Source organism: Lissotriton helveticus, chromosome 4_1 (assembly GCF_964261635.1).
Source record: "Lissotriton helveticus chromosome 4_1, aLisHel1.1, whole genome shotgun sequence".
Classification (NCBI taxonomy): domain Eukaryota; kingdom Metazoa; phylum Chordata; class Amphibia; order Caudata; family Salamandridae; genus Lissotriton; species Lissotriton helveticus.
This window is the reverse complement of record NC_136063.1, coordinates 146334480-146361477: the sequence shown is the minus strand read 5'-3', so window position 1 is coordinate 146361477 and position 26998 is coordinate 146334480. Positions and strand designations below refer to the sequence as shown.

The following is a 26998-nucleotide window of genomic DNA, read 5'->3' as shown; positions in this document are numbered from 1 at the left end:
GCACTTCTTAGGGAAGGCGCAAACACTAAGCCTTTGCTGCACGATTCCTTTCCTGCGTGGTGAGATTACGCTCCTAGCCTAATTAGACCTTGGCGACATTGTATTTGCGCAAGAGTAATCTAATGTAATTTCACATTCAATTATTAAACGAAAGGCCCGAAATTACACGTCGGACTTTACATTTCGTTTGGGTAAATTCCTATGGCGAAAGGACGTTAACAAGGCGAACTAATCCAACGCGAACAGCTGGTGTTTACCGTCACTGGCAACTTGTGCTAGTTTTCCCCCAGCAAAATGTGTCCTGGCGCCCTAAACGGATTTAAGGACACATTTCACGATTAAAAAAAACAAGCCAAACAGCAGACCGGCATTTTGCATTCTGTCCATTTCACATAATTTCCGAAAGAATGCTAAACGAGTGTCACCCAGGCTTAGTACCGATACCACCCCAAACTATGATTTCCCAATAATGGCGTCCTTGTTCGCACGTGGGGATCAGCTAGAAACAGCTAATGCCTAACGAAGGTCACAGTACTACAGTCTGGCCACTTCCAATCAACCTGTATGAAGTGCGCATCAACTAACCCGCTTCTAGGCGCTTGCTCATTCGAAACAGATATAAAACAAGACTGAAAAGAAAAGATGCAAGCGAATCAAAAAGGTGCGTTTTCATAGATGGGGAGGTGGGTTCCGAGAAGAGAGAGACCACCTGCGCTGCCCCAGCCCTGGTTTCAGAACCGGACCCCCATGTTGACGGAGTTTACGCAGCAGGAACATGTCCCTCACTGGAAAGCTTCCTCGGACTCCTAGACTCGACCCCTCCCGCTCTCAGAACAGTCACTCAAAGGAGGAGTGTGGAAAGCGGCCTGCAGGGCCCGAGTTCGGCTCGCGCCTGGGAGCGTGGCAGAGTTCGGGAGAAGGCGAAGCTGAAAGAGGGCTAGATTCTCACAGGCCCTCTCCATGCAGGGAGGATGGCACAGGCCAGAGCAGGCAGGTCTCACTCCGAGCTGCCCGCTGCACGGTTCAGAGAGGCGGTGGTTAGTCCTAAACCCCGAGGCTAGTCCGCAGGCTGCACTCGAGCGGTGCCCTTACCAACCTTGGGCTAAGCCCGGATGCACTCCCAGGGCCTCACTGCCTTCGGACACGTGAGGAGGACGCCTCTCAGATTGACAGCAGCCTCGAGACGGGGGTAAGGTTGTGCCAAGGGTAGACCCGTCCCTTACTAGGAGCGGCAGCTCTCGCTGTACAGACGAGTCTTCGGCTTTCTTTCTTCTTGCAAGCCTGTGAACCTCGCCCTGTCCACCAGACCATGAAATGCAAACTAGGCGACATTTTAGAGACCGGCCTACTTAAAGATGGCAGGCCCGAGGCACACAACCCTTACAGAGCGGGCGCCGGTCCCTGCCCTCGACACTGAACTCTGAACCGTGCAGCTTTGTCGATGACACCCTGCTCGAAGGGCTGGCGGCGCTCTCAGGACTGGGCTCTCTCTTGTAAGCAGCCGAGCAAGACGTTGGGCGTTTCTCTCATTGCCTACTACTGTTCTGCAGGGCCCAAACTTCACAAACGTAGTGTCATTAAAAAAAGTAGTCAGTCATGAGTGCGCTTTCCAAATTGTTGGTTTTCTTATTTGAATTTATGTGCGCCCTGTATCCGATTTTAGGGCTTTGTGGTGGCAACCGAGGAACTCTGTGCACGTATCTGAAAGGGTCCGGCACCTGCTTAAACTGATCCTGGCCAGCATCCAGCCAGCATCCAGCCTGCATCCACCCTTCGCCCAACTCTGCATCGCCAACAACCGCCATCAAAAGAGGCTCTGCAATGTTTGTTAGATGACGCGTGCTTGGGTTGTTAGACCAATCGTGACACCATTCTCCAGATCGACCATTTAAAACTGCTTGCAAGTAATTAAGGCGGAGGGCCTGCTGAATACTGCCAGATTCTTCACAGTTAGTTTAGGTATGCCACTGATTGTTATATGACACCAGAAGCACCGTGTTGTGGTAGCTCTCAATGCACACTACAACACTATACTTCACAACCAATCTGCCAGCAGGTTAGCTGGTTTGTGAACACGGTCTCCTCAGTGGAGCACGTTTGATGGTACCCAGGGCACGATTAGGGTGGCACACGCGTGTGTACGGCATCCAATCACTATTTTCACAGGGTGAACGCCGTCCACCCTGACAAGAATTTGGGCCCCACTGAATAATGTGCGGAATTCGTCCTGGTTTAATTTCTAAACACCGGGACACTTTCAGCAGCGTCTGTACGTTGTCTGCTTTCCATCTCCAACAAGCAACAACATGCAGGCAGAGAGGGGGGCTTTCTTATTTTAGACTCCTTCTGGGCCCCAATAAAAAGGCCGAATATGAGGGGTCATCAGGCCTCCTTTTCAATCTCTTGGCCGGGAGGGAAGGGGGGGGGGGCTGGGGGGAGGCAGTCAGGAACCTCACACCTGATGCAAATAAAGCAGTTGGTAAACAGAAGCTCACACCTTGTTAGCACTTCACACATACTTGAGAGGCAGCTTTTCACTTTGCTCAGTCCCTGTTTAGCAGATATGTATGCACTGTAAGAATATCAAATGGATTGGTCTTTCCCATTATTTACACAAAACAACTTACATTTATATAGAGCTTACTTCCCCCGAGGAGGCTCTGAAATAATTTAAGTAAAACTATTTTTTCTTGTATAGCTCTACTTTACTCAATGCAGGGAGTCAGAGCGCTTTACACCAGATGTGCATATTACATATATAATAAATGATATACATTTGTAAATGAATGTACAGAATGTGCGACATAAAACTGGGGGTTTACAACCTGTAGAAGTTACATATCATCCATAGCTCATTGTGCGATTATCCTCGCAATGCGCTCAAACGTATACATGATAGACCTGCTAAACATATGTGAGGGCCTGTAAAGTCGTGGCTTGTGATGCCACTTCCGGTGATGGCAATTCCTGTGATACCACGTGTAATGTCATGCGCCGTGATGTCACGTGCTATGACAGCACGTGACGTCATGCGCCGTGATGTCACTTGCAACGCAGAGGGCAGCGCGGCAGGCAACGCAGAGGGCAGCGCGGCAGGCAACGCAGAGGGCAGCGCGGCAGGCAACGCAGAGGGCAGCGCGGCAGGCAACGCAGAGGGCAGCGCAGCAGGCAACGCGGAGGGCAGCGCGGAGGGCAGCGCGGAAGGCAGCGCGGAAGGCAGCGCGGAAGGCAGCGCGGAAGGCAGCGCGGAAGGCAGCGCGGAAGGCAGCGCGGAAGGCAGCGCGGAGGGCAACGCTGAGGGCAGCGCGGAAGGCAACGCTGAGGGCAGCGCGGAAGGCAACGCTGAGGGCAGCGCGGAAGGCAACGCTGAGGGCAGCGCGGAAGGCAACGCTGAGGGCAGCGCGGAAGGCAACGCTGAGGGCAGCGCGGAAGGCAACGCTGAGGGCAGCGCGGAAGGCAACGCTGAGGGCAGCGCGGAAGGCAACGCTGAAGGCAGCGCGGAAGGCAGCGCGGGGAGGGTAACAGACTAAAGGGAAGAAAGTAATGGAGCTGGGGAGGAAAGCAAATGGGAGCAGGCAGCGGAAAAACATGCCGGCGAGAGAGCACAACACCAAGTGGAGGTGGGGGGTCCGACAAGCACACTAGGTAGACAGCTGGAAAACACACTCACTCTGAGTGAGAAACCAAAAAGGAAATAAAACATAATGGGGGGGCTATCCCCACTGGTCCCTCTTGAAGTAAACTCCATCCACCACAAATCTATCTCCACTTCATTTCGAAACATTTATGGTGGTATTGGGTGCTAGTTCAACTTTCTCCAAAACATTTTTGAAAGAGTGTGCTATGTTATGTGAAAAGCCAGTTCTAATACACCACATTTAGTTACATTTAATGCATCAAGTCCAAGGAGAATTTTGGACCCCATGAGACCTTGCTTCTTCAGAAGTGCATAGAAAGTCACATGTCAGATCTCATCAGACTCGATTTTGAAGGGGTTCCCTAACATTTACCTGCCATGGCGCTAATGAGCAGTTCCTGGCAGATGTTTGTATTCTGGAGGAGCCGCTGTCTTCTATATTTACAGATACCACAACCCTATTAAGAAAAAGAGCAAGCTCCATGAAAAAAGTACACCCACAAATCAGACACTGAAGCCGTAAGCAGGGATGTCCAAGTTGTGTCAATAGGTACCAGAGCATTACTCTACGTGAACCAGCCCCACTGATCTCAGATGTGTGAGAGATTGTGTTATACACTGAAGGTGTGGTATGGAGCCGTTCTGCTGCAAGGTCGGACCACCAGCTCTAAAGGTAAAGCAGACTAGACAAGGCACAGAGGGAATGCTGGCGGAATATCCCAGTGTTTGCAGAGCTGCGATTCATTGAAACAAAGCTCCACATTATGGACATTAAATAGAGCTACTTAATAAAACGCTTTCCAAAAGGTGAGAACGACACAGTGCCATGCAAAGCAGGACAATGCCACCTGTACGAGGAAGAGGATCAAAGCTCTGCTTTGCTCCAGGTAGGCCTTGGAGCAGTGACTCACCCCCTCTCCTGGGAGGACTCACTCCACCTGAAACTCCTGTCCGAGGCAGAGCCCGGGGAAGGCGGTCTCTGGGTGCCACATCAGTCTCCTAACATCAGCTGCTGGCACTGGACGGGGGAGGAAGTAAAGTTAAATAAGGCGATCCAGAAAACAATGCGAGCTCTGAGAAGAAAGGGGAACTTACCTGGCACTAGCCCCAGAGCAGTATCACTGCAGTCAGAACTGACAGCGAGGCCACAGGAAAGTCTAAAGCTCTGCCTTCATGCACCCACTAGGCCAGGCCGTCCAGCCTCCTGAACAAACCCTCACTTGAGACCCTCCGGGTGAGTAGCGCGCTATACAAATTTCTTGATTGATTGATTGACTATCCCTGGCATCAGTGTGGAAGCCCCGTCTTCCAGATACCAATCAGATCACTGGAAGACACCAACTACTGCATCTGACCCAGAGGCACTGCCCACGCTGCTGCAATACCACTCTTAAATGGAAGCCACGTATAACCACCAAAAATCCAGACTGGCTCAGCCTAATAGGAGGAAGCCGGGAAGCCACAGGGTATACAGCTTGTACACTGCAACCTCTGACTGTAGCACCTCAACCATCACACTAAACATGGCACCAACAAACAGTGCGCCCTGTAGGAAAACCTAAACAACCCCCAAGAGACATCTGCCAAATTCTGTGTAAGTTCTGCAAGCACGGAACAAACACGCCTCCATGCACCACTCACTGCTCAAAGCCACGCCTACGCATCACCCTCCACCACCCATGGGTGAACAAAGCACTAAATGCTGTGCTGGCCTTTCGTACTGAACGATCCCAAACTCACGATTAACTAGTGCTACTGAGTATGTATGAATACAATTTTAATGAAGGAATCACTCATTTAATGTTCTCAATATCACATACGAAAAGTATCAAATTACCGCTCCAGTTGTCATAAACGGAGCCCCACCTAAGAGCTTCCCAATCTCAAGTGAAAATCACCGGTCACCCCATCCCACCTCGCTGACTTTTGGCTAAGTTTGGCCTAAAGAAGTACCCCATGTCCATAAATACATCACATCAGCCGAGGTCCTAAATATATTCCCTCGAAACAACCACATGATCAGTATCCTCTGGATAATAGGGTCGAGGGTCTCTTCATGGTGTGTCTCAGTCTGGCATCTGCCCCTATAATAATTATGCGATGCCGAGTGATTTTTCGCAGGTATGGATTTGCCGCATTTACCACATAATCCATCATCTGCTGCATAATTCGCAGATTTTAACTGAAAATGCCATTTCTAGCTCAAAAGGATAATAAGTAAAAAAAAAAAATGTGGCGACACGTGTCGATGTGCAGCGAAAAACAGGTCATAAAGGTTGACTGTTCTCCTTTCAGTTGCATATTCCTATAATTGGCAGTTAAACTAGTACTAATAAAGTGAAACCTTTGTCCAGACAGTGTTAAAGTGTAAAAATGGCAAATAATGAACATACTATCAAAAAATGTGCTGTATTATGCCACATCATTTGCAGTTTCTTGCTGCATAATTTAATAAACCCTGCCACAATCTGGTCCGCTCTTGCCACATAATTACAGTGGCCTTGCCTATAAACCTCAATGCAATGTCTGTAACGAAGGTCTGCTTATTTGGACACCAGCTGCCACTCCTTTTCTGCCCTTCATCCGCTTATTTGACTTGTGGCCACAGACGAGGTGAGATTTTTTTTTTTGTGGGAGCCTTGCAGCACAGGTATATGAAATGACAACAGCTGGAGTCTCTTGCTGAGACACCTGTAAATTTGTATTAAGATCAGACTTCGAAATAGCGATGTTTGTCACGGTTTTCTGCCAATTGGTTCCCAAAAGTGCTGCTACTAAATCAAAGCATCTGTCCAGAGACACGGAAGGGCTTGCACCCACATTAAAGGTGTCTGAGCTCAAAAGCATGGTGTGAAAAATCAAAGGTAGATTTGCTAACCAGCATCTAGTCTATTAGGCCGGTCCAAGACAACTCAGTTCAATGTGTTTTGGATGAAAAACAAACTTGCAGAAAGCACTTCTCACGAACCATTTTCCTAAAACCAGTTTCCAAATTTTTTTCAACAAGAACGGCATTCTAGTAAGTGTCCTTAAATTCAATTTGTAATTTTCCTTTTCTTTATAAAGCTCACTCCACCCCTCTCTCATTATTTACACTTTCTATTTTTGCAGTTTCCCAAGGACTTGGACAGGCTAGACCCCAAAAGTCAACTCTTGAATAGTTAATTTCTTAAAGCACTCTGGGGGACAGACACCTTATTGGACCCAGTTCGGGCACCAATAACCACTCCTCTTCCTCACAGGCCTTATTCCATCCCTATTTTCTTACGCATCCATCTAGTAACGGTCAGGTAGGAGATCCACTTATCGCCAACGCCTGGTTTATCCTCAGCTTTCCTCATCCTTTCTCTGGGTACTTGCCAAGAAATCTGCTGCAACACTCTCCTTGCCAGTCCTACATATTCATTCTCTAATACAGAATCCTAAGAAGACTTGAACAAACCTTGTTCATCAGCAAATAAGTGAGCGACATATGATCAAAACAACTTTAAAAAGCACAATCCTCAATCAGTTCATCAAGTGACAGTTCACCACCTGTACGCTAACACCTATTTTGAGCAGAGTATTTTAACACATTTGCTCTTTTGCGAAAACATATCCTTAATCTTACATACGCCCATCTAATAGCAACACTATGTCTCTCGTGCTGAGCAAAGCCTCAGAACCATGTTGATTGCACGAAAGTGATAAATAAACCGGCAATAATATATTTTTTGGCCCAGATAGGATATTAACAAGTGATTATTCTCAGAAACACTTAAGTCTAGAAATACCTTTGATGAGGAATACAAACACATACAGTGGGCTTCGAGTAACTCACTGCTCACCCTTGGTTGTCAATCTCATTTGCTTGCTTCTTATTCAATGGCATTCTTCCCTCTTCTAGTGTTTGTTCCTTCTCTAGACAATAGATTCTTTAACATTCAGCTGACTGTGTGACTTATTCCTCCACTGCTCACATTCAGGAAAGTACTTATTTCTTTTGCTTGTAACACTCAATGGGGGAGCATGTATTTTCATGCTCTCTTCCCCTTCCGTAGTGTGCAGCTTCACTACTTCCACCTCTCGCTCTCAACCCACGCATGTTGCTCTTCCAACTTCCAGAACATTCGTTGCTTTCTCTACTCCCAGTCCGGCACAGCTTTTTTTTTTTTACGGTCTCGCCTAGGCAGCGCTTGTACCGTCTCCTCGAGACATATATTCAGAGTATGGGATGTAAGCTCCACCCATGTATTTTATTACCTTTTTTAACTGCCCGTAACAAAAAAAATTCATTTGTCAATTTGTTTAATATTCCCTCCTTTTCTGCTGTTGTTACCTCCCATAAGGACTGCCCCATATACAAGTGTTGTTGCTGAATATGTGTTATTTACAGTTGGTGAGCACTATTTTGTTAATGCTGTTGCAGGCACAACACACTCTCCCACTTCCGTAAAGCAGAGTCCACGTATTTTCCTGGCTCACCGTGGTGCCAAATCATGGACGCCACACTATCTTTTAAACACGCTCCCAGCCCTCCCTGCTCCACGGCCAGAACCCACATGGTATTTCTTTTTAAGCAGCGCGGCGTGCCACACGCTTGATCTTTGATAATTGGGGCCACGCGCCTTTCTTTTTCTCTGCGTGGCTTGCCAACTGCATTTTTTCAAAATTACCTTTTTTTCCAGCAGCGTGGCCCGCTACACTTAATCTTCATCAATGGTGACAACGTTGTCTTATGTTTGTAGGAGCTGTCTCTGTAGCTCACACAGTAAACAAAATGTGCTCGCTACCCCCTTGTTTTGCTTTGAGTTCTACAGGTGTGTATGGAGCGTTTGCATTCTTTTAACATTATATGGCCTACCTCGTTGCCCTCTATTGGCAGTCCACTCCACCCCGTCTGTCTGAGATGCCAGTTCTTAAAAGGGCTACGACAAGGTAGAGCAATATGGGCTACACTCTGACATTAGAACTGGGACATAGAGCTCTCATAGAAGCAGGACTTAGAAGATGGCAAAACTTCTCTGCACACCGTAGCTGATCTACCCATTCCAATCCCAAAGCCTCAGCCTCCATGGTGACAACAAGTGATAACCGTCACCACCAGCAATTGCTCTTTTAACTGAAAGTCAGGCAAGAAACAATCACAGGAATGTCAAGGACATCAGAGCAACTGGAGCTGATCCAGTGACTGCCCCTGGCTGCATTTCTGCATGCTAAAAGTCGACCATAGACTGTTCGTTATTATTACTTTACATTTATTTTTCAGCATTTTAAATATATTGGTGATTTCCATGTGTGAATTGTTGAGAAGAACATTCTATGCGATCTGATGTCCTGCCTGTCCCTGTGTACTTTAACCTTAACATTACCGACTGTATCACATAGCAGGCAGTTGATATTTCGCAAACTGCAGAGATTTCAAAACTTAACTTTTCACGAGAATTTTGCATTGCCTAGTTATGTTATTGCATCATTAGGCTTTTGAATTACTGATTTTTATGTTTAACTGTACTCAAATGTCTTACATGTACTGTAAATGTATGAACAAAGTATGGCTGTGAACAGTTTTACGGTTCACTAAAGCTATGTTGGTTTCCAGCGACATTTGAAAACCACCTGGTTTTTGGCCTTGTGGTTTGTTATAGCATCTCCAGAAACCGCCAATAGCATCAAAGGACAAGAGTCAACAGTGCTTTAAAAATGGGAAAAAAAACACCAAATTTAAAGGCAGGGCTAAGAGGAGGACGTTACGTAGAATCTAGAATTTCTTGCTGTGGAAGTAGAGCTGCAGCCACAAATGTGTTTTGAAAGTTGTTGGGCGTTTAACCCGCTATGAATTCCAGTGTGTCCCAAATTCACCCTAGACTGTAAGTAATGACTGTTAGTAACATGGAAGGAAGACTGTGGATGTGGGAATACGATTACTAGAGCAAGTAGGATCCAATTTGGATGCCCAGGGCTTAGCATGACACAAGATGGAGGAGGATAGCTTCCCCATACAGTGGAAGTGTATTGCCTTCATTGACTGAAGACATTGAAGTGAGGAGGATAGAGACAGGGCTACCTTTAGAAATTCATTCTGGATCTTTCTACTAAAAGACTGCTCATTAATTCTTCCCGAGCGCTGCCATTTGGTAGGGGCGAGGGATGGGACTGTAGATTGTTGTCCAAAGTGAGGACATTCGTAGGTAAGTTCTGCCCTTTAGTCTGTCCTAAATTACTGCTGAAGAAAGGGACTGGCAGCCATGTACAGCTATCTCACACTACATGGTGATCCTGTTCCTGGATACTCCTGCTGGGTCCCAGACCACTACATACAGTGAAAATAGGACTTTGCACAAAGGAAGTGTACAGAGAGTAATGCAGAAAATTCTGAAGCTTTACGCGGCATTAACCAAATTATGTAGCAAGAAAATGTCAACTATGCAGAGTATTTGGAACGATTTGAGGCATATAGCTTCACTGTTTTTCCATGTTATAAAACATGTTTACACTGTATGGGCAACGGTTTCACCTCATTAATCAGTTTAACACCAAAGTCCAGCAATTTAGCAACTAAAAGGTGACCTGCCTATGAGCTGCAACATACATAGTAGAGTTTGAATTACCATTGAGCTGTGCGAGATGGAAACATTTTTAGGTTAACATCTGCAAAATAAGCAGGAGGATGATGGTGTATGTGGCAAGAGTGGCTTATTCATAACTATGCAGAAAAAGTTACAGCCACAGAACCGTATAATTCACTGGGTCCTGGCTGAAACCCATCAAGTAACATTCGGAGAAGAGACAGGGGCCTTGGGCAGTGGTAGGTAGGGAAAGTCAAACGTCGGTCTAACCAAAAGGAGTGCATATACTCCAGACAGCAATAGCTATTCACTGTGCAAATCGGGTCCACATAGAGACATTATTTGCGAATGTCCTAAAACCCGCCATGGTTTCAGCATATCTTGAGTTATGAAGAGCAAATTTACTTCTTTAAATATAGTTTCATACTGTTAATGGAGGTTCCAAAAACACGTCCACAAATGTTAAATAAAACCAGATATTTAAAACACATACTGGCATCTCTTCACAGCTCTGGGTGTAGGTAAAGTGTCAATTAAAAAAAAGTGATCTAGAAGTGGTTTGCAAACTTCTGACTTCTGTAGATCCCTATTTAATCATTACTAAAACTCAGGAATCCCAATGACTGATTATTGGAATCCGGGATCCCCCACTGAGTCATTACAGTAAGCTGGAGACCCGACCCAAGAATTTATGATTCAAACCAGAAAGAAAATACACCGAAAACACAGAAACAAGCATTCAAACAAATACACAAAGATAATGAAATAAGCACAAACATAAAAAAATATATATAGATCATTTCACAACGGGAAAGTTGGACCTTTTCAAATTTCATCTAAGGCCACTCTTTGTCCATATTAAATTCCGTTTGGTGCCCTTGCTCGGCTCCCACAAATCAATCTGAGTACACTAACTTATTTTTGACATCCAATTTCAAATTCCTTCACATTTACAGAACGTTTTAAATTTTCATTTTTACATGTTGCTTCTTTATTCATACACACTACTTATTTATTTTAAAGTTTTATAGAGCGCGAACTTGACCCGTGAGGGTATCAGAGCGCTTTACAGGTTCAAAGAGTAAAACAGAAAGATCGGTAGACAAAATGATAGCAATAAATCGGGGGGGGGTATACAGAAACAGGGGTCATATGGTAGGCAAGGAGTCAAAGGGGTATGTGCAAGGAGGGAGGGGGTGAAAAGGTACATAGGAACATTTTCCAGAATAAATGATCATAACTTAACACAGTGATCTTTAAAGAGTCAAGGATCACACAATAGAACAGGGTATCATACAATAGAATAGGGTATCACAAAGGTAATAAGTCTCTCGGTGCTTGGGGATAGTAATCTTATTATTGAATTTTCTAAGCAGCTGCAGTCCACGAGTACACATCGCGGACCCCAGGGCGCCCAAGACCACAGGTTAAGAACCACTAACCTAGAAATGCCAACCTGCATACCTACGAGTTATCCAAGCTCACACAGCTCTCTATGCTCAAGAACAGAGGAAGTTAGTGGCAAATGCAAATCTTGTTTTCATACAGGTTTATAAACCATAGGGAGCTTCAGTTTTGGAAAATGGCGAAACTAAAGCACTGGCAGACTCGCAAGTGGTCAAGTGTAAACCCAGGATTCTAATTTTGATTCCAGGATTTTGCATCTGACATCAACCACCAGATCACAACCCTCCTCTATAAAGCTTCCCAGAAGCTGCAGTGCCTCCAACGAATGCTTTGTCATATCATATCGCCTATGAGACGAGTATTTGAGGGCGCGGTTTGTATTAAAAACACTTTAAAACAGCACTTCTGGACCAAAAGTTATTCAAATGATTTACAGAAAACAAAAAACACAGATACAACGAGTAAATCACTACAACTAGAAACTCAAACAAAAGCAAAAACAGAATAAAATCTTGTTTTACAACGTGTATAATACAAGATATTAAATGTAAATTCATTTTAGATCCACTTCCGGGAGTTTTGCAATTACTATTTTAACCCTTTCCATGCTGCCGTCGCGAGCGCTACCTCGCTGGTGCTGCGCACGTCCAACGGTCGACGCAGCCCCACCCACTCTTTAGAACGCCCGCGGCAGAAAAACCGCTGCGGTTAAGGCGTTAAAGAAATGTCATCAGACGATTTGCAAAATGAAACGCTAAAAAAAAAAAAAAAAGAGAGAGAACATAGCATGTTAACCTGATTTCGTGAAGGACCGGCACTATGACAAAGGCACTGGCAATCTCTTGCGTAGAATTGAGTTTCTCAAGCTTCAATTTAACACAGGGATTGGGTCCAACATGGGTACCTGCTCATACAAGTACAGCACAACAGCAACAGTGCAAGCTTCCTGCCGCACAGAAAAGTTACAGATTGTAAAGCAGCAGGACAAGCTTCCCTCAAACACAGAAATTTCACAGGTTCAGCAATCGAAGCTGTAGTGCAAGCCTCACTCAAACACCGAACCGGTGTCTCACAGGCATCAACGGCACAAGCTTCCTTCGTGGTGTGGGTGCAACAGGTGCAGAAGAGCAGCAGCGCAAGCTTTATTCCCTGTCAGATCTGGCACATCTTGGCAGGAGAAGGGCTTACACATAACCGGTACCACGTGTATCAGCAGAACAAGTGCACTCCCCACAGCAGTGATACAGACACACAGAGGTGCAAACTTTCCTACATCACAGGTGCAAACTTTCCTACATCACAGAACAGATGGAGCTTGAGCAGCAGGGCACGCTTCCCCGCCTCGTAGAATTGATACATCATAGACTGCAGCAGCAGGGCAAGCTTCCCTCTAGCACAGAACAGGATCAGCATTAGCAAGAGTGGTGCAAGCGTCTCTCACACATAGAACAGGTACCTCAGGTTTATCAGCAGTGCAAAAGTGAGCTCCTCACAACAGAGGTACAAGCAGTAGTGCAAGCTTCCCTCCATCAGAAAATAGAGAATCTTAAGCTTCCCTACATCACAGAACAGATGAAGCTTGAGCAGCAGGGCACGCTTCCTGCCTCGCAGAATTGATGCATCATAGGCTGCAGCAGCAGGGCAAGCTTCCCTCCAACACAGAACAGGATCAGCATTGGCAAGAGTAGTGCAAGCTTCTCTCACACATAGAACAGGTACCCCAGGTTTATCTGCAGTGTCAAAGTGAGCTCCCCACAGCAGAGGTACAAGCCACAGTGCAAGCATCCCGCCATCAGAAAACGGAGAAGCTTAAACCGCAGCAGGGCATGCTTCCATCTATCACAGAACATGATAATCATTGCCAAGAGTAGTGCAGTCTTCCTTCACACAGAGAACAGGTACCTGGTGTATCAGAAGTGTAAGTGAGCTGCCGCAGAAGAGCTACAGAGCCGTGCAAGCTTCTTGCCATCAAAGAAGTGAGAAATATGCAGCTTGAGCAGCAGGGCATGCTTCCCTCTATAATAGACTATAATTATCATTACCAAGAGTATTGCAGTCTTCCCTCACACAGAGAACAGGTGTCGCAAGTGAGCTGCCGCAGAAGAGCTACAGAGCCGTGCAAGCTTCTTGCCATCAAAGAACTGAGAAATATGCAGCTTGAGCAGCAGGGCATGCTTCACTCTATAATAGACTATAATTATCATTGCCAAGAGTAGTGCAGTCTTCCCTCACACAGAGAACAGGTACCTGGTGTATCAGAAGTGTAAGTGAGCTGCCACAGAAGAGCTATAGAGCCGTGCAAGCTTCTTGCCATCAAAGAACTGTGAAATATGCAGCTTGAGCAGCAGGGCATGCTTCCCTCTATAATAGACTATAATTATCATTGCCAAGAGTATTGCAGTCTTCCCTCACACAGAGAACAGGTGCCGGGTGTGTCTCAAGTGAGCTGCCGCAGAAGAGCTACAGAGCCGTGCAAGCTTCTTGCCATCAAAGAACTGAGAAATATGCAGCTTGAGCAGCAGGGCATGCTTCCCTCTATAATAGACTATAATTATCATTGCCAAAAGTAGTGCAGTCTTCCCTCACACAGAGAACAGGTACCTGGTGTATCAGAAGTGTAAGTGAGCAGACGCAGAAGAGCTATAGAGCCGTTCAAGCTTCTTGCCATCAAAGAACTGAGAAATATGCAGCTTGACAGCAGGGCATGCTTCCCTCTATAATAGACTATAATTATCATTGCCAAGAGTAGTGCAGTCTTCCCTCACACAGAGAACAGGTACCTGGTGTATCAGAAGTGTAAGTGAGCTGCCGCAGAAGAGCTATAGAGCCGTGCAAGCTTCTTGCCATCAAAGAACTGAGAAATATGCAGCTTGAGCAGCAGGGCATGCTTCCCTCTATAATAGACTATAATTATCATTGCCAAGAGTAGTGCAGCCTTTCCTCACACAGAGAACAGGTGCCGGGTGTGTCAGAAGTGCAAGTGAGCTTCCCACAGCAGAGGTACAGACAGCTTTCCTACACCAGAGAACTGATGCAGCTTAAACAGCAGCAGGGCACACTTCCCTCTGCCACAGAACAGGATCACCATTACCAAGAGTAATGCAATCTTCCGTCACAAAGGACAGTTAGTGCACAGCAGATGTAGTGCAAGCCCCCTCGAACAAGGAGCACTAATGGAAGGAGATCTGGCCTGAACTGTGAACTGCAAATCCAGATGATTCAAGTTCTTATCCTTATACTCTGTATAAACAAGACCATTTGCCTTCTTTTTTTGGAATCGTTGCAACAATACTGCACATTTGTTCTTCTAAGACGCTTCATTTATTTTCTACAAATTCTGTTGATCGTGGAAGGATGTGTGTGTTAGTGGTGATGGGGAGGGGGACTGCCCAGTGGCTTTAAAGCCAGTGAGTATTTCTGCACATGTTGCAATTAAATGTGCTCATTACTAAGTGTCAAGAGCTGCAAGGATACAGATGAGATTTAGCCGCCTGGCTGAGGAGGCTTGGCAGAACAAGTTTCATAGAAATAAATGATGGAAGCCGGATTAAGTAAAATCCGTTTACTACAGCAGAGCATGAACCACCAGATGATTTCTTGGTGCTGACTGACCAACTATTGATGGGTCTCACTCCACAGCCGTCAATCTAGGCCAACCCAAAAGAGACAGAACGCGGACTGCTGCCGTAGAGAAGCATCCAATGAGCAGAACCTCAAGCACATGGATGGACCTAAATGATGGACTGATTATGGCAACCAAGCTGAAACCAGAACAATGTTTTCACTTCGGTTACAAAGGTAAGAGTACAATTTGTGGCTTCACTACATTCTGGAGTTAATTTGAAGACGGCCACAATTTTATTACAGCTTCATACAGAATCACCTTCTCGGCTGACTCCACTGCCAAGTTTTCTTTCACTTTACAACACTATCGGAGGTAGTATCCGTTACTGTAGCCACCCAACTAGGCAGTGAGGTGCAGCAGCTAAATACTGCACCAGTAGCACAGAACAGGCAACCCCATCGGCCAATACATAAGGCATCAACTCCTCTGCAGCATGATAGGTAGGTAGCTATTTCGAGAGATGGCTGCATACAAGGCTGTTTCTGCCACTTTATTACAGCAAGAAGAAAAGCTAAACAGCATTATCAAAGCAACGCATACATAACTAGTCCAATTACTTCCCATCAACTAGTCTATTTCTTCAAAAGATGTTTGTGCCTTGCATGGTGCCTAACGCCCCATTACACTAAAACATAAAAAGTGTATGCTATAGGAAAACAGAACGGTGTCCCAGGACATCCAATTCTACGGTGTACAGATTTAATGTTAATGTAGGCCCACTCGAGACACAAGGTAAAGGTACAACTTTCAAGACCATACATTTTCTAACAGAATCATACTGATCTCAGTCGTGTTTAGGCACTTGTGCTTTAAGCTAGCAGAAGGCAGCTGATTAAGGGCATCCAGTGAAGGCTCACCAGCCCGGAATGTGTCTAGAACACTCCCAAGTGTGTTTAAAAGCTCAGAGTTTCTCTAAAAAGCTGTCCAGGCACCCAAGTACCACACAAGTCTGTCCACCTGCGACCCAAACAGATGCTAGGTTTGCCTACATGCCCTGGGTGCCACTCGAGCTGGACATGTATCCCATGAACTTCCTAGGCCAGGTCTGACACTGTACACAGAGCTCCTAAGTCAGTCAATTTCTCTAGGTACAAGGACAATTGCTCCCCACGTCTGTCCCTGTACCAGAATACACAATACTGCGCTTGTCCCCCGAGTGACCATGGGTCAATGCTGCGCATGTGTTCATTGCATTGTCCATGTAGTAAAATATACTCAAAACATGTTCAACGCCTGTCGACATTTTTAACGTTGTCATAGTGTTCATGGGCTGCAAGTATATGTAGCTTTCTACACATTTTTCAATGTGACTACAGAGGCAATCTACCTACTGTTTCTCAAAGTATTTCTCAAGCAATGCCTTTGCAATGCAATAGGTCTCGCATTTACAATGTCTACTGTTGAAAATGAGAAACCTATAAAGCAAGCTTTAATCCAGCTGAGGCATGAGAAGCAGTATGTGCCATGCTGATTTAATTAAAAAAATTGTAAAGCGTTGCGGGAGAGCCAGGCAGGAGAAAAGCATTTTGTGCTGCATGGACCACAGTTTACTCCACACAAACCATTTACTCCGGACATCTAAAAAACCAAGACGTCGTCACAAAGCAGCTGGATGCATTCACTTGGGAAGAGGGAGGGGCCGGGCGCAAGTGCTGTGGGAGCGAGTGCTGTGGGAGTGGAGGGTTGTAAGGGAACAGGGAGGAGCGTTTTAAATTAGGATATTGTGAAGCTCTTTTTAATTAAAGAAAAAAAACTCACTAATGGCAAACTACTTTATCTCCTGCCCCAGCTCCACTAATAAAAAAAAAAAAAACATTTTTGGGGATCACAGGGAACAAAAGAAATTGTGCGGTATGTGCCATGCTAGTTGACCAATTTTTTTAAAGAGTGTTTCCTACCTGCAACAGCATGTGCAGTACTGGTTAAACAAATGTTAAAAAAATCGATTCCTGCATGCAACAGCAAATACTTGCAACTGCAGACAGAAGAAAAGCATTTTGTGCCACCCGGTATGTGCTCTGCTGGTTAAAAAAATACAAACGTTGCATGAAAGCATGTTGTGCCTGCAGTAGGACAATATAATTAAAGAAAATAGTGCTCACAGACTAAATAAACATACTGTTTAACCACCCAAGTAAAAAGTTCTGTCCTCATAGGAGGTTACAAATGCAGGCAAGGCGTTACTAAGGAGGAACTAACAAGACTATTAACGAATCAGAAATAACTATTTAGAAAGGACAGCAACAGGAGCCAATTGAAAAGATGGGCGGAGATTGGGTGGGTCTTCAAGTCCATACCGACAACAGCATGCCTTGCAGAGCACCGCGTGCGCTGCCCAGGCTCCACCTAAAAATTAAGCCATTCTTTTCAAGGAAAATATCATGGGGTTATGTGATCATCTCCAAAATCACGTATATTGAAAATGACTCTTGTACTCTCCAATAAACAGCATTATTTGTCCTTGTGCAAATCAAGGGAACATTAAAAAGACAACTTGTGACGAGATGGCCATGACCAGGGTGAACAAATCATACTTGATTGTACTTGACAGGGATCGCCACACATCCAAAGATGTTAAAGCCAGACTGATTTGGTAAGGTTGTCCACCTACAGAGCGTACAGAGGAGCAGATATAGAGCTCAAGTTAGTGTCTGAACAGAAGACACCCTATTGTCTTCAGACGCCTCCACAAACTAGCAACGTTTTTCTCATATAACTTGGCGGAAGTATCTATCACACATGCCAGTGGAACCAAAGCATCACAAACAAACACAGCTATAAACGTGTTTTAAAGTGAAGTAGCGGGTCCCAGGTAAGTGCACTCAGAGCATGCATGTCGACACTTTCTGTTGCACTCTCACATGCACACACATTTTAAGTACCCACACAGCAACAAAAAATTATAGTGCCTCTTAGACCTTTTAGCAGGTATAGTTAACATGATTATAACTCTAGGAAAGTCTTCTTGTAGGTTGTGTCTGACTTTGAAAACACAACGAACAAGTACAAGTTGATTTTACTCTGATCAAAGTAGAGGGATAACTGGTTTTCAGTTTCTCTACAGTGACACTATACAACAAATTAAAGAAGAATGCTTCCAAAACAATCACGGAGGACAGCCTACACAAAGGCATTCCACCTCCTACAACTTCCAGGCTGTGTTGGGGATTCTGCAGCAAACAGCCACAAGGTTAAGGCTTAAACCTGAACACAAAATCCAGCAACAGCATGAGCCAGGGAGAGATGCTTATTAGGAGAAGCTGTATATAATGTAAATTGGGTCGAAGTGGCAATCAGGTGCTGTTGCACGCTTTTAGGATTAACACAAACTTGGAAGGAGATGGGGTTTAGCGAAAACATTAAAAATATGGATTCTGTCTAATTCTAGCTTCAACAAGACTTACAATTGTGCAAATCTGGGCAAATCAGTTAGAAAATGTACCCTAATTGCAGTGGTTCAAATGTTTAGATCTAACATGGTCTAGCACAGTCCCAGTCTCACAAACCCTGTTCCTCATCCACTAATGAGCAGCACTCCATTGCTTTTCATGTAGATTAGCGTTACAGAAATATCAATAAAACACAAATGTGTGGCAGGTAATTCAGGACAGTACAGCCTTCCTCTGTTACACTCCAAGACTCTGGAACAGCATACTGACAAAGATCCATGCAGCAGGACCACTTCTCAGTGTCTGGAAGAAACTAAAAGATGTCTGTCTACTTAACAAATTCCTCGCTTTGAGGAGTTCCAAACTATACTGTTTACCTAACGAATAATTGCTTACTCTCCAGTAATGTACAGTGTGTTATAGTTCGGTTCAAACTATGAAACTATTGCATATAGACATATTAAATGTGGGACCATAAGTAAGAAAAGCAAGCACTGACAAAACCCAATAGGACTGGAATCGTCTGCCAGTATTTTGACTTTGTCAATGCTTGTTTTGTCCTGGTTTTTTTTGCAAAATTTTATTACTGGGGATGATGCTGGGCCATCAATCTAAAAAACACAGATACTGGCTAAATGCAAAAATTTTGGACTCAGAAAGCACACACTGTCACAATAGTCCCTGGCACTTTAAAGGAACTACTCTGGAGAGGCATGTGTTCCTTGTTAAAGGGCAGCATGTTGTCACTCGCAGTGAAGTTAGCCAATTGCTCAAGTGGGCTGACCCACGGCCCAATGCTGCATGCCGTAGTGTGTGGAAAGAAAAAAATGGAGACACAAGAATAGACAACTGGATGAAGAGAGGTGACTGAAAGCCCATTCAAGTATAAGCATACATATAATTTTAGTAAAATCAAAAAGGTTTTGTAAAACTTTATTACTGGAAAACTGCTGGGACCTCGCTAATATAAAAAAAATATTGTCTAAAAGCAACAACAAAAAATTGTTTCAAAGGTAACTAACTACTTTGAGTGTAGATGTACGTCTTGCGAGTGCAAAATGCAGTCATTAACAGTAACATGTTGCTGAAGTGGGCTCACCTAATGCCCCGTGCTGTAGTGGACAGAAGAAAAATGTGAATCACAAGCACAGACCAATAGATGAAAAAGGCTGGCTAAAAGCCTGTATATGAGTGAATGTGTGTAAAAAAGATGTATTAAAATTAAAAGGTGGCGGCTAACACCAGACCGAAAAAGTGGGGTATTATAGAGCAAAAAAGAACACTTGTGTCAGAAAACCCAGGATGCGTTAAAAAGCAATAAGAGAAGTTGTAGTCATAAGTTTATGTACAGTGAAGGAGACAAACCTCAAAACATGATCAGCTAAGGCATTACCGGTTTTGCAGAACTGGGAGAGTACCCCTACCATTTCCGAAACAGCGCTCCTTTCACCATCCCTTTCTAATGTGATACTTCCTTGAGTGGCACTGTATCATATATGGATATGGGGCTCTCGTACCAGTGACGTGGTGCCCCAAGTGCTGTACCGGCCTGGTTTTCTAACGTGCATGGTTGGCAGACGGTACAATATGGGCACCTCCGAGATCATGGCGGGAGCGCAGATGTTCAAAGTGCCCGGCGCACCCAAGAGAGCGGTACCGGGTGCAAGGGCCCGCACACACTACACATGCCCATCGCTCACTGTCTTCTAATTGGCCACGGGAGCACCACCACTCCTCCTGCAGCCTACAAAGGGACTGGCGACCTCGCAGCCATCCTTCAATCCTCTGATGCGAGAGACAGCGCCGGCACCTGCGCCTCTGCGGAGATTCATGGGGCCTGTGGTCATATGCTGGGCTAAAGCAGACATTAAACCTGATTAACAATGAGGCAGCCATTGCGGCAGGTCTGGGGCTGCCTGCTTTGTCCTCTAGCCATTCCACGACAGAGGGGAGAAGAGACTGAGACATCTTCACCTACGCTCACATCCTTGACTTCCACAATACACGTGGTTTAGATGCAGCACTCGAGAGGCCATGGGAGCCGGCCTGACAGCAGCCCTGCCCCCTGAACCCGGGTAACCCCGCATCGTCTGGGAGAGCAGGTTGACAAAGGATGTGAGTATGACTGCAGGCCCACGAGGCACGGCGCACAGCCCAGCCGGGGCAGGCTGCCTGGGGCGACGGGCCCTGCTGAATAGCCTGTGTGTTCAGGGGAAGGCCCCGAGCGAGGGATGCAACCATCACAATGAAAGCGGGCTCGGCACATGGACGGCCCAGGGAGCCGTTCAGCAGATAAACGCATATTTCCTTCGCATCATCAGCCTTACAACTGACCGTCCACCCCCACCGTCCCGTGGTTATGGCCAGGGTTTCCCTAAGAACCGCAGGGATCGAAACCAGTGAACGACATCCTCTCCAATCACCATAGCAGCCACGGTGCCAGCATCCATTCACACCGCTTCAGCAACCACGGGCTAATGGTCGAACCCGAGCCTGGTTTCCAAATCAACACTACCGACCATAAGTGACCGATTACTCATTTGGTTGCCAGATCAACAGCAGATAGCAACTAACATGAGGCTCGTTAAAATAAGGCAGTCAATGTATACTGGGGAGTATAATTTCTGTCCAGTAACCCAAACTAGACCCCCACACTCCAAGTAACTACTGATCAGCAGCACCTAGGACCTCAAAAACATTTCCATCCCAGTCTCCTCATTACAATATAGCAGACTTGAAAATCTCAGTTATGCACTGCCTTGTTCAAAATTAGCATTTAAAGTTTAGTAATAAGCTACACCCACTCCAGAGTTAGCGATTGGAATCTGCCACCCTCAAACCCCCTGTTCTAGAGGTTTAGGTCTTGCCTACTACACAGAACGTACTAGCTCTAAGTTTACAGTGGGCTCAGAGCCTGGCCATCGATTACCATTCATTAGGTTGTCACTATTTGCTTGTTTCTTATTTGTCAGCTTACGTGGGCTTTCCTTCCTCTTCTTGTGTTTGCCCCTCTCCTGGAGCACAGTCCCATTACTGGTGTCCTTCCACTACTCACTTTACAAGGACTACTTTTTTCTTGACACACCACAAATGCATGTTTTCCAGCTCTCTCCACCGAATACTTCTCTCCTGCAATCCGCGCTCAGTATTCCTCTCTCGCCTGTGTATTTCTCCCCACCAGATCCAAATTAATCTCTAGTGACCTCACATTGCTTCTAAACCCCCAGCGTTGGTTCTGCCGCCTAAATAGAAAGATCAACGCGCTACACCATTTTATAGACATGCACCTCTACAAAAGGACTCAGTTGGCCGAATAAAAGGTTTTTATACTTTAGCCATGCTACACAGCATTAGGGTATCTGTGCAGCTTGGCTAAGAACTAATGGCAAAGCCAATAGGTCCCAAAGGCAAGAGCTATTAGGCTTGCCGGTGCTTGTGTCTAATGCCAAAATTGACACACACACACCCCCCCTCTTCCTTGATTCTCAATATAAATGATGCCAGAGCAAGAACATGTCTTCCCACCAGCCACTGAGTCCGTTTTAGGTCCAGGAGAGAGGGAAAAAAAAACCCAGGAATTTAGAAAAACTTAGACAGCAGGGACATTGTGTTCCCCATCATGTCACACACAAATATAAAATGACAAAAATAACATTAATGTGCATGAAAGCAATCTGAAAAACATTTGCTATAGCTTTAGAAGATATTGATGTGAGTTAATGTAATTGTATTTTTCAACCCCAGCCGAAGGTATTTAAATATAACATCACCTTGGCATTCAAAGAAGCTGTAAGACTCCATCAATTTCCCTGCCTGGACTATGCAAGCATTTTCATGTACAGCTATATCTGTATTGGATCCACAAAATGAGTTTGCTGATATAGCTAGGGATCAGTCAGTGACTCTCTTAGAAGGCACACAAGAAAGAAGGAGTGCAGCATTCAAATAGCTATTGATTAGAATGATGAAGTGGCTCACAATATTTGAGTACACACAACGCTCACTGAAAAGGGATCTTACATTTAAACTTAATAAACAGCATACAATCCAATTTACAGTTTCCGATTTATCCTTCCTGTCCAATATGGAGAGCAATGTAGAAAACATTTCGTAATTTGATTAGCGATGTGAATTAGAGCACATCCAAGAACAGTAACTATCACATTACTACACAAACATGAAGAAACAATTAAAAAAAATGTTTTTACATATAATACTAAACATACAACAGAACAGTAACCAATCAAGTTCCTCTTCCTGGAGAAAGCAATCTTAAAGTGAGGAATTGATCACAATATTTTCAAGCACTGACACATAGGGGCTTAAACTATTCCTTGTAAACTTGCTAGCAATAGCCTATCAATGATATACTGTACCCTGTAAATGTTGAATGCGTAATATCTCTGTTCAATGTAATGAATAAAGGCAAGTTTCAAAAAAACTATTCCTTGTAGACTTGGTAAGGGATAATCTGCTACAACATGTTTCAGACAACTCGATGAATGTAAGAAGACTTCTTCAGAAGTTAATAAGCATATCAAGGCATCATAAGTCGCCATAGTAACGCTAAGATTTTCAATTTGCAGTCAGTCTGTTTTAGACACAAGGTTGATAATGTTTCACAGAGCCGAATCCATTGCTTATAATTAAGTTTGCTTCAAGTATGTTATCCAAGGAGAGTGTGTACAATTCAGTTCACATGCACAATTTGCTAAAATGCAGAATTAGAATCACATTAGGCCACGTAATGGGGCATTATCAGAAGTGTTGACGCTGCTGCAGCTCATTACAGTTGAAACAAGTTCTTTATTCTCCATGCCCAAAACCGTATGTCATTTTGTCTCTCTCTCTCATCGAAGCAAACAGCCTCAATAAAAGTGTACGCCCTAACTGTGGCCAACTATTCTCACCCTTTGAAGATCAACAGTTCTCAAGCACTCTACGTACTTTCCTTGGCATCTCGCTTCTTCTCAACCACATGGAACCCTTTATCCTTCTGAATATGTTTCACTCAACACTCCTTCCTCAACATGGCCAGCTCTTTACAGTGCCACATATGCACCTTCATTGTGGTGGTAGTGGTACCACTGCCCCCACACCTGACTGCCTCATGCAATGGGAAACCACTACAAGTGTTTTAATTGCCTAGGCAGAGCACCATGGTCATGCCACCCTTTCCATAGCGTTACCATCATTGTATAAACATTAGATTCCCTCCACTCACCAACAATAGCTCCTTCAACTGGTTCTAAGGCCTCAGGTTTCCGTACAGTTGTACGCCATGGTGCTTGCTCCCTCCCCTTAGAGCCCACAGACCATGCCCCCCGAGCTGCTCTCCCCTCTCAATGGATAGCATCTATAACTTGTTCTATGGGACTATGCCCCAGACAAAACCTTCTAATGGGCCTTCGCTTTCACCCACACACACAGTGCATGTTCACCTAGAAAAGTACCATGGAGCAGAATCACAAATGTATATTAATGCCCGACTCCATGATACTGATTTTATTGCCCACGGAAGATGAAAGACCAAGTGGAGCCACTGGGATTGGAACCTATAACCATAAAGTCAAACACAGATCACAGTAGCAGATGCTTTAGCCCTGCATTTCTTAATCTTGCAACTTATGTGGGCCTCTCCGTGAATCACTACTGGAAACCTAAGACCACAGCCTAAGCTATTTCTACAATTTGAACCACAAAAGAATACCTAGAAATAAAGACAGAAGTGGCCCTCAAACATATGCACAAATTATGAAACGCTTCATTCACAAACAAAACAAATATAATAATGAAACTGTTGAATGGAAGACTGGAGCTTTCCTAAATTTGGCTGCAATGATGATAGATGCAACAATATCCCTATCGTTGTTTCTCCTAATCTATGCTGTCGGTTCATACCAATGCTTCAATTGAGTTCGTCCATTCTAGACGGTTTACTGTACCCACAAACCAAGCGAAGAATATCAACTTAATTGACCGTTCGCAATTTCAAACTCCTTCACATTTACAGAGATTTAAACAAATATATAGTTTTGCTTTTCATGTATATATACTTTATCAATCTGAAAGCATTATTTACTTTACTAAATAGCAGAGGACCAACAGAGCAGGCATTGCAGACAACAAGTTAAGAACTGTCACTTTAGCCTACTGTGACACACGAAACTGCACTCTAACCTTGGGTAGTCCCCAACAGCTAAACACCTCACCATTAGTAACTTCTTTAACCGGTTTGAAGGCTGCCTCCTTATCCTGCGGTGGTGCACTCCTCCACATCCCCAGCAGTTGCCACCCACCTAGTACCACCACAGGGGGTAGCTCCTACAACCGCTTCAAATGAACCTTAGGGGTGATCCTTCCTGCTTTGCCCCCTTCACGCCTCCACTCTTGCAGCTGACCCCAAATCCTGGCCAGAGAAAAGCAGGTGCCATCCATCTCTCACAGGTGGTAGCACCTAGAAACTGGCCAGAAGGCCCGTAGCCTCCATACTCCTTTCTGTACCTTTACGCACTTCATTGGTGCCATTAATTGGTTCCAAATGCCCTCTTACCTTCTGGTAATTGCTACTCTCCTGAACCCCACAGATCCCAACAGCTGTCCTCCCCCCAACCAAAACCCAGCAGCTTCTCTGGCCAAAAGCAGCTACTGCCACGAGCTTCAGGCCCCATTCCCCTGGTACCTAGTAGGGTCCCTTACCCCCACATCCTCCCAGGTCCCAGCTGTTCCCCCTCTCTCCACATCCCATATGGACAGCCTGGGCTCCCCCTCGCCATGAGCCGTCAGTCTCTACACTTGTTTCCGAGGGCTCCATGTGCCCCGGTACTTTGTGCTGGGACTGTGCACCCACCCCTTACCTTGGGCAGCTCTCGCAGCTGGTTGGCGTCCAGCAGCAGCTCCTCCAAGCTCCGGCAGTGCCGGTACAGCTCCTCGGGCACAGCCTGTAGAGAGCAGTGCCGCCGGTCCACGGCCTCCAGCTGCCGGTTACAGCGCCACAGGGGCATGCACTTGAGCATGGCGGGGGCTCAGCGGGCGCGCCGCATCCCGGTCTCCAGCACAGGCCGCGTACCGGGCCTCACTCTCCGGCAGCCGCTCCGCCCCGGCCCGCCCCTTGCGCACTCCGCCAAACACAGCGCCTCCTGCCGGCCCTACCGCTAGGCCACACACCGCTCTCTATCGGCTCGCACGGGGCTATGGGAAAACGAGTCCTGAGAATGTAAAAGGCAATGGAGCATGGCGGGGGTGGGACTACGTATCCCAGTATGTAAACAATGCTATGATTGGAAGCCAGCCATCGCATGGCGAGATGGGATACTTAGTCCAATTGTATAGAAATAGAGACAAATTTAGGCGGGATGTAGACTACATTTCCCTAAAGGCATAGCTTAACCTGCTCTTAACCTGCTCTCAGAGCAGTGGCGTCACGTCAATATTTAAAACAGAAAACTACGAGTCCCTGGTTGCTCCTTACCTCTTATTACGTCAAGAGCGTTACGCACTTAATTCTGGGAAAATTAGTCCTTTTGCATTCGCAAATTGCAGTAAATGCTCTGAAAAACACCACAACTCCCAGGTCACATCGGAGAACATCTCAAGAGTCTACGTCAACAAAACTGATATAAAACTATGGATATAAAAAAGGGACAATAATACCACAGTCCAAAAAAATACGTAGTCCCAAAACAAGTGACGTCAACAAAGGCATCAAGTTCGAGTAAAGAAAGAAATGAGCGCGAGGCAGAGATGTGAGGAACAACGAAAGTTCACTTTCTTTTGTAAATTTGTTAAATGAAGAAGATATCACCGGTGCCACAAGGGGCTGCGAAAACCTTCATTTGTTTCATTTACAGCATCTGCATTCCTCTATACAACTTTCAGTCTAGTAGTTAGGGAGAGACCCGTTGTTGTATCTTCATAAGCATATTTATACACATCTTTATACAATAATGTTTCCCTTGCGTTCTATATGTAATATCCATTATGCATCTTCTGTACTTGTATTAGACGCTATGGTATGGTAGAATGCTATGGGAGGGGAGGGGGGAAGCGTTCCTTGTGTGTTCCGCATGACAAATTCGAGTTCTGGAACTTGGTGGGTGTAATGGACAATAAATGAGGGTAGTCCATTCTTTGTAAATTCAATGTTGTATTTATTTTAGTAGTATCCAGAAGAGAGCCCCACCAGGAGCAGTCTGTGCTCTGCTCAGCCCATTCAGCAACTGATCCAATCATACCAACATTCTAACATTCAACATTCTACACATCACACATCCTGGCTGAGCATCATACTACATCTTCTCCCTTCTTTGCAATGAGAAGGGAGAACTTAAAGAGGTACAATAAGTTACAAGCAACATTTAAAATGAAAATATCTTGAAGGGATGGAATGATG

At 45.2% G+C, this 26998-nt stretch overlaps 1 protein-coding gene across 21 annotated transcripts in view; it reads right to left on the bottom strand.

The window, feature by feature from the left end:
• Positions 1-25763, bottom strand: part of SCRIB (scribble planar cell polarity protein) — a 576647-nt gene extending 550884 nt beyond the window's left edge. For 10 of the 21 annotated variants that reach the window (XM_078686589.1, XM_078686596.1, XM_078686598.1 and 7 more), the window contains exon 1: positions 25464-25763. In XM_078686589.1, coding sequence (XP_078542715.1) covers positions 25464-25622 — 159 coding nt within the window. In that variant the 5' untranslated portion in view covers positions 25623-25763. The remainder of the gene's footprint in view (positions 1-25463) is intronic. The other 11 variants (XM_078686600.1, XM_078686602.1, XM_078686605.1 and 8 more) reach the window with 2 other exon arrangements.
• Between the last annotated feature and the right edge of the window lie 1235 nt (positions 25764-26998).